The sequence below is a fragment of the Girardinichthys multiradiatus genome, chromosome 23, assembly GCF_021462225.1.
Source record: "Girardinichthys multiradiatus isolate DD_20200921_A chromosome 23, DD_fGirMul_XY1, whole genome shotgun sequence".
Classification (NCBI taxonomy): Eukaryota; Metazoa; Chordata; class Actinopteri; order Cyprinodontiformes; family Goodeidae; genus Girardinichthys; species Girardinichthys multiradiatus.
The window spans coordinates 34,608,749-34,624,907 of record NC_061815.1 but is presented as its reverse complement, the minus strand read 5'-3'; the positions used below and the strand labels follow the sequence as shown (position 1 = coordinate 34,624,907).

Here is a 16,159-nt window from a genome sequence, read left to right as displayed (position 1 = left end):
TCCAAGGACAAATCCAAGTGAGAATCTGTGGCAAGACCTGAAAGACCTGAGCTTTCATCTCTCTATCTGGGACAAAAATGAAAACTATGCACCACCATATATTGTGTTGATCTATCACATAAAATATCAATCAAAGCCACTGATGTTTGTGACAAAACGTGAGTTCAAGGAGGTTTTAATCCTTTTTTCCATCTCAAGACAGCAGGCTCTTTAAGAATTAAAGCCATCTCTGGGTTTATTTTGAAGGGAATCCCTGTTCCGGCATCACCATGGTTAAATCTTCTCGGTTTGACAGCATTGGTGCGTCAGACGATGGTTAAACAGGGCAAGGAGTTCCTCATTCATTCCTTATGTGTTGACGCGCAGCAGCGGGTATCCCAGGAAGGAAAAAATAAAGGGGGACACCATGGAAACACAAGTGATCGAGACCGGATGTTGATAAGGAGCACCATGACTGCTTCAAAAGACTAATGATTTTGGATCTTGTTACTCTTTTGTACTTTTTGTGTACACCTATCCGGGTCGGTCATTTATTCCCTGCTCCACTCTGGGCTTATATAAACCCACCCACCCATCCACGGGGGTTTGCTTCTTTTTATTCGGAGTCCCGCGATGAGGATGGACACCCGGCTGCTGGTTTGGCTGTGCACCGTCGCTGCCCTGTCGGGGAACCGGAGCCCCGCCGGTGCTGCGGGGAGAAGCTGCGCTGACACCCGGCAGGTGTACTCAGAGAAGGGGTACAGCACCAGCACCGCTCCTGTGACTCAGATCTCCGGTAAGACAACAGTCCATCTCATCGAATAAGGCTGCAGCTTACTCTGTAATTTGCCTTAGAATAAATGCATATGAAATTGTACACATGGAAATAAGATATGACATTACTAAGCCACATAATTGACCCAATATAGTTAAAATCAATGGGAGGAAGGATGTTTTAGCTCAAAACTCACAGGGGGAAAAAAAAAGCATCAGAACACCACGATTAGTTTTCCTGAGAGATATAAAGCAATGCTGTTTAAAACAAATTACACCCGCCCCCTCCTCCCCTCTGCGCGGTTTAAATAGGATGATTAAGGGGATGAGCAAATTGCCAACACCAGTGCAACAAAGAACCTCACCCCCAATTAGTCTTTGCACTGGCCCACTGCTAAATCCGAGCATGCAGGCTGCCCATATAGGCTGCGTTCACTGGTGATAATCAGCATGAAATGATGATGCAGGTTTGATGTGGATTACAAGCATTTACATCTGGAGATGATTTCAACTTTTGGCAAAGGGATATTAGGAAGTATTTTTAAAATAAAAAAGTGCTGAAAAAAATGCTTTATGCATAGATGCATGGGTCTGTTTTTTGAAGGTATACATTTATGCTTGTAAATCACTGCTTGGCTATACTCCCACACAGACTTTGATGGGCTTTTATAAATAATTGTGGGTAAAAATGTTTGCTTCCAGGGCGTTTATTTCATGGCAAATCAACTCTGTGTGAGGCAACTGCCGAATTGATTGATTTTTGTGTGTTTGGCTATCACCGCCTGAGTCTTTGCTGGCCGTCCCGTGGGCCAGGGGAGCAGATGGCCAGGAGAGAGAGAGAGAGAGAGGGAGAGGGATGAAGGGAGGCAGTTTAGAAATGGAAATACTGGGATGAGAATGGGCTGATGGTGAGACACACAGAGAACAAAAGAGACAGAGAGGAACGTCAGGCAGGGAGGAGTTGGGAAAGACACTTTCCAATGTATTAACAACCGAATATTCATGCCAGGTGTATTTATACTGCAGAAACAAAGATTTAAACCTGCTCCAGTCCTTGAGCATGATGTGTTTTCCCCACCTCCTCTTGGTTGGCTCTTGTTTTCACGTTATTACTTAAAGAAAGATGACCTGGGCCTCAGCTGACAAAGAAAGGAACATTTAATTTGAATAATTCATGCAGATAAATTGCAATTTCCTTCTACGGTGTTATCTTTAATTAGATTTCCCTAATAAAAGAACTCATGAATTGCAAGTAGAATTGAGTTTTTCCCAAAAAGTGGCCCATTGAAACCAGCAAGGTCATTATAATCTAGTTGTAATCATAGGTGGAAAGCAGGAACATATAATTTTCTATTTGACCAATTTGACCAATTTTGTTTCCCCCTCCACACTGTCAAAAGTGCATCAGTCCTATAACCTCGTCGTCCATTCTGGTGTTTTTGGTGTAGGTGAGCACCTGCGACTCTGTCCTCAGGATTACACCTGCTGCTCCAGTCAGATGGAGGAGACTCTGTCCCTACAGAGCGAGAAGGACTTCTTGAAAGCCATCGAAGACAACAGCCAGTTCCTCCTGACCACCTTCACCCAGAGACACCGCCGGTTTGATGGTGATAATATAATATAATATAATATAATAAGAAAAAAGCTTGGTTTCTAAGGGCATCCCAACTGTTTCTGTGAAGTATATTTTAAAACAAAGATTTTTTAGGGGCTTCTTTGGAAACAAAGGGTTAGGAGCTACACTCAGAAATGTAAATATTTTCTCATTTAATATATATTTGTAATGCCACAATAATGTCTACTTTGAAGTGGTCTAATATATTCAGTTCTGTAGAACTGTTAATTATTGTTTAACAATAAGCATAAAATAGTAAATTAACATATTATTTCCATATAAAATGTTTAACATACCATTACATTACCAATACCAATGTTTTTTCTTTAATATAATTTTCAAAAGCAAAAAAATGCTCCAAAAAAGGCCATAATATTTCTCTGTTTAAGATACATTATCATAAAACAAAAACCACGTTAGAATACATCAGACTGTGACAGTATCACCTTATAAAAATATTTTTAAATACTTTCCGATGTTTGTAGTCACACTAATCATTTGTATACTTATACTTATTTAAAGTGCCGATACTTAAGGTCTGGAATTTCAAAACTATTATATGATATAGTACATTTTTCCTTAACATATTGGCAATATATTATCAGAAAATCTAAAGACTTTAAAATTTTTTAGAGATGCACACGTCAGGTCTGGTCAGAGATCGCACAAAGCCAATTTTCCCTCGATCGGCTCTGATCAGAGATCATATTTCATATCATCGTATTTATTAAATTTATCAAATGCATTAAATCGAAGAGAGCCCACCACACCCAGCACATTTTAATCTTATTTCTTTTAGTTATTAGAAGAAATAGGAGGTGAGACATAAAGGTGAACCAGGTGTCAGTATCTGATAAGTGCATCTCTAATATTTGTGCTCCTACTATAGCATAAAAATTGTGTATGCTGACATTTGCAGCAGGTCAGCTAGAACGGACTATGTGTCAGCTTCTTAAAAGAAAGTTCGACCATTCAGTGTAATATTTTACGGGTAGGGCTAGGGAGAACTGATAACCTGTGACACATGGCCATTCATACTGAGCCTGGTTCTATTGGAGATTTCTACCTGCTTAAAGGGGGAGTCCTCCCCACTGTCGCCACATGCTTGCTCAGGATGAGGGAGTCTTGCCAATCAAATCTTTAGATGGATAACCTTTTAGCATTTGACAGAATATTGTATTGATTCTGAGTTTGTCTAAATAATTGTAATGTATTTGTAGAAATTAGATGTATTTGACTATTTATTTGTTTACAAGACAACTAAGTTGTCTTGTAAAGTGCCTTAAGATGACATTTGTAGTTTTTCTCCATTTTGACTGCTTTAAAGGAAATAAAGGGCCACTTGAAACCCCAGTTGGGACTTCCTAGTGCAAATGTCCATCCACTCACATGTAAAACTATCTGAACTTCAAAATGAATTGAAACAAATTCCGGTTTAGTTGCTACATTTGTTCAGGTTTTACATAGATCTGGCATAATTCATTCAAACTACACAGTACCGTTTTGGCTCAGACCCTTTCTTACCTCTAATCAAAACAATTTTCAATGCGGGTTTCCTGTTGTAACCTTAAACTATTTTGAATCAACCACAATGACTTCACCATGACATGTGTTATCCAGCCAGTTTCCGTACATCCAACCACAGCCCGTAAACTGACCTTCATGAGTAAAATTAGTTAATTGCCCACTTTATGCATCTGGAAACAGTTTTAATGAGGTTCTGCATTGATGAGGATTTAGCCCTCATTGTGTTGAATTCAGATTTTAATGCAGCAGGTTTCTGTTTCAGCCTGCTCACCAGCTGAATTTACACTTCTCCTCCTACCTGCCGTGGACTGTTATCACCTCTTTTTTTAACCTTCATACTTTTATATAATGTCTGATGAGTCATATAAAGATGCTTAAGGAGTGGGAGACTTGATATGAGTCTTGAAGGCAGATTTCTAATAGAATATGCACTGTTTACTGCAGTGCAGGATCTGATGTCTCTCTAAGCTGATAAATCTTGCGACATTGAGAGGGGGTGATGGATGGCCTACACAGAAATATAACTAAAATGTATTTTAATAAAATGTGAATGAGGGTTTCATTATATTTAATCCTTCTGTGTTTTTGCAGAGTTCTTCAGAGAGCTTATAGACCTTTCCGAGAAGTCTATGAACCAGATGTTTACCAAGACCTACGGCCAGCTCTTCACGCAGAACACACACCTCTTTCATGAGTTGTTCGTAGAGCTTCGGAGATATTACTCCGGTTGGTTTATTTGCTTCTCTATCCACCTGACCCCAGTCTCATATATTCAGAGCATTCAGAGCGTTAACACAGAGAGATGTTAACGTATCTGAAATAATTTACGACCGAACCGCTGTTTTATTAAATCCTCAGTCTCTGTGGGCTGCAGTAAAGAACCAGCCTTGTCTCTTTTGAGGAGTGCTGGCGTGCCAAGTGGAATTGGGAGGAAAAGAAAGGGAGGAAAATTGGATTCCCACAGATGCCAGACTGTTTCTAATTCTGTGCCGCTTCGCTCTGTTTTGGCACGACAGCCGTTCTCTGGCGAGTCCATCTGCGGGCCGTCGCCTGCTTAGTCAACCTGTCTTTGTCTGCCAAGCAGCATGTTTGGTTAATTTGAGGCTGTATCCCCAACTACAGATTGTACAGTCGCAGACTCATTCTGTGCGACAAGTATCCCAAGCAGACACTATGCCATGCCATATTATAGTCTGTATACAAATAATGAAAAAGCAGCAAATGTTTATAGTGATTTAACATTTATCTATCATTTATTAAGCTCTGTCTAAATTATGTTTGATTTCATTTTGCATCAGCATTAAAACTACACTATTCCAGTCTTTTTAAACTGCTGCAGAGCTAATTTAACCCTAAATTGGAGTGATTTCAATCACAAGTTCCTGACAGTGGATTAGTGCGCCTCCTAGATTTAATCTAAATTAGTCTCATTTGATATTTCTTATTTTCAATGTTGTATTTTGTGCAGCCCAGCAGAAAATAGGTAACTACAATTGAATGATAACCTTTTAATTGATATACAGAAGATGTTACATGCAAATGTAAGAATTAAAAAAATCCAAACATTCATTTGAATGTTCCCTAGTTGGTGACTTTTAATACAATAATGTTTTTTCCTTAATTTTCTGTTACCCTTTTTGTCCTCAGGGGGCAGTGTTAGTCTGACAGAGGTCTTCTCAGACTTCTGGTCTGGAGTTGTGGAGCGAGTCTTCTCACTGGTCAACCCCCAGTATCAGTTCAGTGACGACTACCTGGAGTGTGTCAGCAAACACGCTGAACAGCTGCAGCCTTTTGGAGATATGCCTCGCAAACTTCGAGTGCAGGTGTGTGTGTGTATGAAGTACTGGTGAACCCCAAAAGATCAGAAACATCTTGTAATAGAATAAATGTTGGGTGCTAATTGATTTGGTTATAATATTTGATTTTGTTTTCAGGTGTCCAGAGCGTTCATTGCTGCCAGAGCTCTATCTCAGGGCCTGGCTTTTGGTCGGGATATTGTGAACACGGCCACAAAGGTGAGTGACTTCATCTTTAATCCCAGATTAGTTTTCTCTGTCCTTGGCAAGTACAGTGGCAGGCTGTAACGAAAACATATCTTCTTACTCTCAGCATCAAGCAAAAATGGATTAGATTAATAATAATAGCCACTTTCTGAAAAAGCCTATTTAAATGCTGTTTATTTACAAAAAAAAGTGCAAAGAAGCACTGCAGTTATAGGGGCATTAAACTTTTAGTAAAACACTTTTAGTAAATCTTTAGTTCTTTGTTGCACCCACTATGAACTAGACAAACATGATTGGTCATATACATTTTATAATGTATAGAAAATTAAAAACTTAATATCTAAATCTAATAATATAATCATATTAAAGAATAAATTAACCTATAAAAAACCAACTGATTGCTGAATGACAGAAGGTTGACTTCAGTTAAAGTTTGTTTTCTAACACAAGACTGCCTTTGCAAAATATCATTGTTTTTAATTGTATCTGTTGATACAGTGTGTTTTTGTGTTCTTTTGCGCTGCTCTGTTTTCCAGTTGACAGCCGATTCAGAGTGTGTGCGTGGCCTCATGCGTCAGTGGTACTGCCCCCTTTGTCGAGGCTTGCCCTTTCTGCGGCCCTGCCACTCGCTGTGCCTTAACGTGATGAAGGGCTGCTTGGCCAATCAGGCTGAACTGGACACAGAGTGGAACAATTTCATAGGTTGGTGTGGGGAAAAATTCTGAATTTCGCTTGATGTCCTGGTATTTTTCTAATATATCCATGTCATAATCATACTCAATCCATTTCTTACCCATGAACTCAAACCATTTAATATTCTTTGTAGTATAGTATTTTTATGGATTACGCAGATAAATAGTCAAAAAATGTTCAAAGATTATTTACTTTAGTTGTATATTATTTTCTGAAAACTTTGGATCAAACTATATTTTCATTTATTGTGATTCTGATTTCCATTTGTACCAGGTAACTTTTAAGGAATACAGTACCACCAGGACTGCTTGCATTTCTTCACTTTCTCCGCATTTTGTTACGTAACACTTATTCTAAATCTGATTTAAGTCTACTTTTTAAAAGAAATCTGCACAAGATGGCCCATAACGACAGACAGAAACCATGGATTTAAACATTTTTGTAAATTGCTGTCAGCTTCGGTAGACGGTCATTTTTAGGTCTTTCCAGAGATCTTCAATTGGTTTTAAGTCCAGGCTCTGTCATGCCCACTCACAGACATTCACAGACTGCTGTTGGAGCAAGTTTTCTTGAATAATCTTAATATGTGTCTGCTGTCATCAAACCCTTCATGCGAACTAGTCACTAGAACTAGAGTTTCTGCTTCAGAAAAACATCCCCACAGCATGATTCTGGCTGAGAAGCCATCTCTCTAAGACTAAACAGAACCATCTGCCCTAACTCTAGCCAAAGATAGAGTCTGCAACAGAGGAGAAACCAAGGGATGTGAATACTTATATCAGGTCTTAAACCAAGGCATTCAAACAAGGCAGTGGAAGTTTCATCAGTTTTCATCCTTACACAGTAGTGATAAATTTAGCTATATGATTTACATCTCTTGTTTTTCTTAAGACACAAGACTTGGAATTCAGACCAGAAAGGTCTATTTTAGTTTAATCAGAGCAAAGAACTTTGTTTATCCTGGGCTACCATGTGCCTTTTAGTAGGGAGTGGCTTCAGTCCAATAGCTGACCTTCTAGATGGCTCTTTCACAAGGGACCACCGGAGCTTCCCCTTAGGGACTATTGCATTTTCTCATCGAGGCCCTTTTTCTCATAATACTCAGTTGGTTTAGGTAGACGTAAGGAAGATCCTGGTGATTCGTTGATTTCCCAATAGAGACCACAGTGCTTTTTGGGATGTTCAATGATGGCACGTTTTTTTGCATCCTTCCTCAAATTTGGGCCTTCACACAATCCGCTGTTGAAGGGTCTACAGACAGTTTCTTTGACCTTTTGCTTGGTTTCCACTGTGATGTGCACGGTCAACTGTGAGACCTTAATTGGGCTAGTTTGCTCTAGCCATGTACAATCAGTTAACCCTACTACAGTTGGACTCAAATCAAGTTGAAGTTGTAGTCTGTCCAAGAAGATCATTGGAGATTAGATGCACCTGAGCCCAATTTTGTGTGTCAAAGTAAAAAATGCGAGAGCTCATGTGTGTCAGTCTTTTTCTGTAGTTTTTTAAAATGAGAACTATACTTAAATAGGTCAAAATAAAGATATGAAATGGTAAAGGGACAACAGGACCAGTACCCCAGAGTGATTGTATAAGAACATACTGCGTCAACTGCTGTTGTCATTCATAGAGAAGTGGCTTGTAGAGGCTACATCTCATTTTTATATCATTTCTTATGTGTGTGTTCTTAAGAAGGTTTTTCTTTTCATTTTAACATTTGGGTCTGTTAAGATTGATAGCTGATTCAAGGCTAGTATCATCAGTGTTTTGGTATTTTTGTGCAGCAGTAATGTTTATATTCCAACGTTGCCAACCGCTAAACCACGTTTAAAGCCTGCCGATTTGCTTTGGCATGATGAATTCATGTCACCATGCAAGCTGTGCCCAGTACTTTAGGTTTCTACGTGAGGGAGATTATAGATTTCAGCTAAAGCATTCAACGCTTAATGTGCTCACAATGGAAAATTTCAGCAACCAAATTACTTTCAGCAGCTTTTCGATTCATTAACATAATTGTAGTGGACAGACCAAAAGCTAGAAGTTTTATATTGTGCCCTTGTCACTCATTTATCTCCAATTTCTTTTCACCCTAATACATTCCTCCATTAATCATTCATGCCTCTCTGCTCTGTCACACCTGATCTGTCCTGTTGCATTTCCCTTTCCCTTTCATCAAACCTATACACTAGCTTTCATCCCTTGCTCGTATTAAAAAGCACTCAAACTCATTCTAGGTGTTCCATATCATTGCTTTCACCCACCAGCTTTGTCTTTTTTAATCCTCCTCTTTATATGATAACAGTTTAATAAAAACCCTCCTAAAAGATGTAAACTAAACCCTTTGGGTAATTACATCTGTGTTTAGATTCCATCCAGACACATCATCTCTACATTTGTTTGACCTTACAATAGGAAAACTACAGAAAACCTATTTTTAAAATGCCTTATCATAGTTAGAAAACTTTGCTGATGTGTTTCATTGCAAACTTTTTCATCCTCCCTCACTCGTTTTTTTCTATCAGATGCTCTCTATCTGGTTTCTGAGAAGCTGGAGGGGCCGTTTAACTTTGAGCTCGCAGCTGACTCAATTTCCGTAAAAGTGTCTGAGGCCATTATGCACATGCAGGAGAACAGTGTCAGCATCTCCAGCAAGGTAAGGAAAGGAGACTCAACAGATGATTGCATGACTAGATTAATTAAACTAGAACCACAATCCGGTATAAAAGCGGTTCAGAACCTAAGTAGGAGAAGCAGCATAGATATGAAAAACTGAATTGTACAGTTAGCTTTTTATTAGTAAGATGTAATAATTTTGTTTTTATCTAAAGAGTTGTGTAAGTACAATAATAAAGTTCCAAGGGAAGTATCCAGTTTTTTCTGCTTCAGTCTGCAGCACAAGCGTCATTATAAAAGAAGAAAAAAAAAACTGGAGCAATACAACAGGGTTTAATGCATCCACCAGAGAAACTGTGACCCCTGACCTAATAAACTCTGATACAATGATTCTCATTTTCTTCAAAATTGAAAATAGAGCCATTGATAAAAAATATTTACCAGAACCATTTCAGGTAATCATCCAATGTTGTCTGTATTCCAGGTAGAGCTTTAATTCTATTTAAATATTTAATTCTAATCTTCTTTGCGTAGTTTATCATTCAATCATTTAGGTAGCCTTTACAAACACAGCTGTTGTCACATTGGTAATATTATGTTAGCATTTAGTGATCCAGTGTTTTGTGTGTTTTTGTTTTGATGATGTGATTTGACTGCAAAACTTCACTACTCTCTTTCAGTTTTGGTTTTAACTGTGTTTAAATAGAGCATCTTCCAGGTTCTCTTATTTGCTCTATGTGGGTGTAATTCAAGGATTAATGTTGCGTCTTAATTAAATTGAGGCTTTGGGAACCATTTATTGGATGTAAGAGCTGCACAGTTTTTCTTATTTAAAATGTCAAATAGTAAAGAGCTTTGGTTTGTTAAGAGTTCAAAAGCCATCAAAACTGCAATGCATTGCAAATAAATTTAAATAATAAAATGTAGTTGAAGAAGCTTTTGTTAAAAGGTTAGGGTTAGATTTTGCAATCAAGCTATGATCCAGAAAGCATCGTGGTAACTGCATACATATGGAGATTTTGTTATACGGCCTTGCAGCAGTAGGAAATCTGAAAATTATGATTACACGAGCCTGTCTGCTGAATTTTTCCTTCTAGGTGTTCCAAGGTTGTGGAAATCCCCGCCCAGCTCCAGCACGGAGCAAACGTTCCCCCAGTGAGTCAGGGGGCAACAGGAAGCCCTTCCGCACCTACACCCCTGAGGAGAAACCCACCACAGCCGCAGGCACCAACCTAGACCGACTGGTGAGTGGAAAAAATGAATGCAGAGACTAACTGTTGCTTTAGCCCAGCTGCAGACACCTGAGAATACATCGGACATTCATCGTTTTCATTATTAGAATCCTTTAATACTGAACTTTGTGGCCAGACAACCCAATCAATATGCTGAAAATGCTAAAATCCTATTAATTGGAGCAAATGCCTGTTGTTGTTGTTGTTCTTGCTGTTTTATGAAATAATTGAAACGGACATATAGTGCCTTCAATTTATAAACCTTGAACTCTTTCACATTTTGTCACATTACAACCACCAACTTCAGTGTATTTTATTGGGATTTTTTGACATACACCAACATAAAGTAGCACATACGTGAGAAGCAGAAGGAAAAAATACATTAGTACACTAGTTAATATTTTCTACATGTAAAGATTGTGTTCATATTTTTTCGCACCTTATAGTTTGATACAATAATCTCAGTACAAATCCAGTTGTTCTGTGAAGGCCTTTGAGGTCTGTTTGATAACATTAGTGAGCAAACAGAAGACAAACGAACACAGCAGGCACTTCACAATTATGCACAATTTTGTGTTTGGTTATCCCAATAAAATACATTAAAGTTTGTAGCTGTAAAGCCACATATGGTGAGAAAGTTCAGCCAATAAATACTAGTGTAAGGTCAATTAGTAAAACTATATGCAGTAATCAATGGTTATTTATAAAACATATTTGAAATTAAGAATATATCCAAATAAATTCAAGAAATCAAAAAGAGGACAAAAGAAGAACAATGTTTGACTCTTTGAAAACTTATTGGTCTTCCAAGACAGAAGGGCTCAAACCCTTAGATGTACAAGAGGAGGACAAGCATTGAGGTGTTGGTATATTAAATATATCTCCAAGAAAGGATGTGTGGTGTAATCAGAAACAGGGTCATGTCTGCTTTTGACATTGCCCACCACCAGTACCTTACTTGGTTCTTCCAGCCAGCTGAACAAAGACGGATACTTGAAAACCAGGTCTGAATCATTCCCAGTTTCCTTCCACCTCCACACAGGTTACTGAGCTGAAGGAGCGACTGAGGCCCATGCGAGGCTTCTGGGTGTCCCTCCCACACACCATCTGCAACGATGAGAGGATGGCTGCCGACGTCACTAATGAGGACCGCTGCTGGAACGGGCAGAGCCGGGGGAGGTGAGCAAGATCAGAGGAAAGTGGCTGGAGGTGATGACAGTGGGCTGGTTAGGGGAAGCTTTCAGGAATAGGCAGAGGAGGAGAGAGCGAGGGAATAACGGTGCAGGGGTGGAAAGGTGCAACAGATGAAAGAGAATTTATTTTATATAGCCTCCACCAGGCACCCACGTGCTCTCTGCAGGCAGCTTGGCTTTATGCACACAGATCCAACCAAGGTTCCAGGTTTGACATTATAAGGCACTGTTGAGTCCAGTATACATTTATGAGATGCAGAGAATAAAGTTTCCTTGAATGCATATGTCATAATGCAGCTGCATTAAGCAATAGCGAAAGTAAAAATACACCAGAACCAGCTGCTCTAATCAGAACTGGGACAACACCCAGATTTGCTGGTATTAAGTTTTACTCTGCAATAATTATAATTTCACATTATGTTTTCTGTTATTAAGGGAATAAAAACCTATGCAAACCAAGCTGGCCCTGTGTGAAAATATAATTGCACCCCTTATTAATTCATGAATTAACTGTGATTAACCACATTTTTTTGGGTTAAATTTTACTAGATACACCCAGGCATGTTTACTGCCTGACCTGTAGAATCATGAAATCTCTTAGATGGAACCTGTTTGACAACATGAAGTAGGCTAAAATAGGTCAAAAGGCATCATGCCTCAATCTAAAGAAATTCTGTAAACATTCTAGAATAAAAAAAATACAGCTAGAAAAAAGAAATATTTACTTATATTTACATAGTATAGAAATCCTTCTATAACATTATATACTGGTTTAAACTTTATTAAAGTGTATTTCCCACGTAAATGAATCAGTCTCATAAACAAAACCAGCTGTCCACGAGCCATAATTAAAAATAGCAACAAAAAAAAAAAAATGTTTTCAGGTATGTCGTATGCTAGTATTCGTTTTGCAGCTATCCAATGCAAACTAAGATCAGATGTTGCAATGAATTATTTCATAAGCTCCTTTGTAATCTCTCTGTGTTGTTTAGTCAACAACACGGACAGCTGCAAGGCCATAAAACAGCTTTGTTGTTTAGTTTGAGGCTCTTCAGCGAATAAACAGGATTATGTTGCTGGTCAATGTGTAATGAGGTGGTGAAATGTTTAGGTCTTGTCTAAATTACTGAAATCCTGTTGAATTCTGCCCAACCTAGTGCACAGGAAACATCAGGATGTAAAGAATACAGGTTTTCGAATGGGCTGATTACAAATAATAACAATACATTTAAAATAATACATTTTTGAATGACATTCCTAACCAAGCACAGAATGGTGAGGGTAAATAGCCAAAAGGTTTTCCAAACATAAGGAGGACCAAACATTTACTTAATGACAAGAAACTTAATAACATGGCAGACAAAACAAATTAAACCAGATAAGTAGCACTTTTTTCTCAAACCCTAGTCTAGAAACAGAACTGCTTTGGTGGAAACACCTGAGTTTGGAATTTGTGCAAAAACTCCCATAAATCCTATAAAACACATATTAGCTGATGGTGATTGGCTGTCAGAGTAGTCAAACTCAACAGGCTCAATCCTTTAAGGATCCTGAATATCAAGGCAAATCATGAGGTGAATAAAGAGTTTGAGCTTTGACAAAATCCTACAAATTTCTCATGAAACAGAAACTAACCGCCTGCATTCTGAGATATAAAATGACTTTTCTCTCACTGCTGTGATTCAAGACAGGAAATAATTTGTTTCCACTCAAGATCAGCATCATTACTATGATGCCAATTATTGTTTCTGTATGAGTTGTATGCAAATGACTCTTTGTGTTCAGGTACCTGCCAGAGGTTACAGGCAACGGGCTCGCCAGCCAAATAAACAACCCAGAGGTGGAGGTGGACATTGCCCGTCCAGATGTGAGGACCAAACAGCTGATTATCAGTCTGAAGGCGGTGACCGAAAAACTGAAGCATGCTGAACGTGGACAGGACATGAACTTCATAGACAGTGAGTTTACCTTTAAACTGCCTTACAAAAGTATTCAACTTTGTGTCACATTACAACTAAAAACATCATCGTATTCTACTGGGATTTTGTGTAATAGATCAACACAAAGTATTGTGTAATTGTAAAGTTACAAATGACAAGGGGAAAAGTAATGTGTATCCTGAATGCATTGCTCATAGAACCTTCCTTTGCTGCAATTACAGTTGGAAATCTTTTGGTGTATCTTGGTTCGCACATCTCAAATATGAATATTTTGCCCATTCTTATTTTTAAAATAACCGAAGCTCAGTCAGAATGGATGCAGAACATTCAGATGAGGAACTTTCAGGTCTTGCTACAGAATCAAAATTAGGTTAAGGTCTGGACTTTAACCGAAGATATGAACCACTCCATTAAAGTGTTATAATGCTGGAAGGTAAACCTCTGCCCCAGTCTAAAGTGTTTGCAGCTTCTACCAGGTTGTCTGTATTTAGCCCTATTAATCTTCCCAGTTGGGTCAGTTTCCCTATCTCTGTTGGGAAAAAAAAAGCATTCCCATTGCATGATACTGCCATCACCATGTTTTAGAATGGTAATGTGTTCAGGATAATGGGCAGCGTTAGTTTTCTGCCATATAGAGCATTTTGCTTGTTGCCCAGAAAGTTGAATTTTTTCCACTCATCTGACCAGAGCTCTTTCTACACACATTTGCTGTGTCCCTGACACGACTCGGGGCAAACTGCAAATACAATCTATGGCTTTCTTCCAACAATGGCTTTCTTCTTCCCACTCGTCCTTTAAAAGCCAAATTTGTGGGGTGTATAACTAATACTTGTCCTGCTAATATCGTCTGCTACTATTATAAATGAACTCCTCATCCAGCCTGTCAGAGTAGGTGGATGGACGTGTCTTTGTAGGTTTGCAGTGACGACATATTCTTTTCTATCAGAAAGATGAACGATCAGAGTAAAAGGGCATGCCACACTTTTCAAATTTTTATTTGTAAAAACGTTGTAGAACCATGTAATCTTTTTTTTTTTTTCTACTTCACAGTTATGCGCAATTTGTTTGTTAATCAATAACGTAAAATCTCAAGAAAATAAATTAAAGTTTCTTGACAAAATGCTTCAGCTAGGGACTATACATAAAATAATCCTTCTGACATCCTGGTACTTGCCAATATTCATATTAACTGACAAATACTTCCTTATTGCCTCCTGATAATTGTTCTCCTTGTTTCAGGTGAGGAGGGCAGTGGCTCAGGGGGTGGAGATCATGGTGAAAGGTATAGTGATGATTGGCCAGGTTACGGCCCGCAGTCTCCTCCGTACCGCAAACCCCCACGTAACCCCATCTCCAACCCAGTGAAGCCTCCCCGAGGCCGGGAAAGAAACGGCTCCAAGTGGAGCAGAAACAATGACCACGGGCGGGTCCGATCCTCTGCCATTCTGCACACCTTCTCCCTTGTTCCCTTGTTGTCCTTGCAGTTTGCGATCACGGTTGCCCCCTTGTGGAGATAGCTGGTTATTACAATCTGGAGGTTTCATAGGGAGTTCTCTGTCATGCTGCCGTCTTAAGCACAGAATTTTAAAAAGCCATTCCTGTTGGGTATACCAGCAAGGAAAAATGAAAAACAAAACAGGCTAAATTACCAATAATCAAAACCCTTTTTTACTGCACTAAAGAAATCAAAATAAAATTTGTTCTCCCCAATCAACAAAAGCAAGTATTCCCCAACTTTGAGGCTATGTTTTAAGTGCCATTTGTGAGATTTTGACCTATTAGAGTTTGATGCTGAATGGTGTACTTTATGCTGAAAGTTGAAGAGATTTTTTTTTTTACTATTTTTATTTTAACGTCAAGTGAATTAGCACCTTTTTTGAGTGTTTGAGACAGTGGATCGTCTCGTCTGTGAAGTAGAGATTAGTGGTGCCACTAGGTTGAATCAAACCAAGGACATCTGTTTGGTGCTTTTCTTCCTTTTACTAGGCTGACTTTGAGCCTAAAAATTACTTATTTGTCTCATCTGACAGAGTGCTTTAATTTCCATGTTCAACTAGATCCTAGGAATAAAAACAAACATGTGACTCTAAAAAAACCAAACAAGGAGCAGAGTTTGAATGTAAAGTATTAAACAATTTTTTTTTGTAAAATATTCTGTTGATATACACGGGTTTGAAGGCAGTGGTTGTGTTTTTATTTATTTTTTTGTAAAAAACAGTTGTGTAACATTCTCTGTAAAAAAGAGAAACATTGAAGTGCATTCATCACCATGATCTTAGAATATAGCTACCATAATATTTTAAAACAGTTGCTATTATTTGAAGTCTTCTCTGGTTTATTCAGACCTAAACAGAGACGGAGATCCCATTTTGTGAGTTTTTCTGACTTTCAAGGAAAAGAAACTCAAATTATATCCAGAAATTCTGGGTTTGACACTGTGGACAAAAAACTTCAGATATGGGAGGTTATTGAAACGTCATTTTCTGATTGTGTTGTATTTCTTGGCTATTGAAAGGTTACAGAAATTACATAAAAGCCTTTTAAATCATTATGTGTAATGGATGTGCATGGTAATTGTGTTGAACTATTTCTT

The 16,159-nt window shown here is 38.5% G+C and overlaps 1 protein-coding gene across 1 annotated transcript; it reads left to right on the top strand.

The window, feature by feature from the left end:
* Nucleotides 1-301: 301 nt before the first annotated feature.
* gpc2 (glypican 2) lies at nt 302-16,114 on the top strand. Its single transcript, XM_047354359.1, has 11 exons — nt 302-775; nt 2,202-2,360; nt 4,487-4,621; nt 5,543-5,718; nt 5,830-5,910; nt 6,435-6,600; nt 9,111-9,241; nt 10,299-10,445; nt 11,476-11,612; nt 13,412-13,584; nt 14,806-16,114. Exons 1-11 carry the CDS (start codon nt 613-615, stop codon nt 15,081-15,083), a joined length of 1,746 nt encoding a protein of 581 aa, XP_047210315.1. The 5' UTR covers nt 302-612; the 3' UTR covers nt 15,084-16,114.
* Nucleotides 16,115-16,159: the final 45 nt, after the last annotated feature.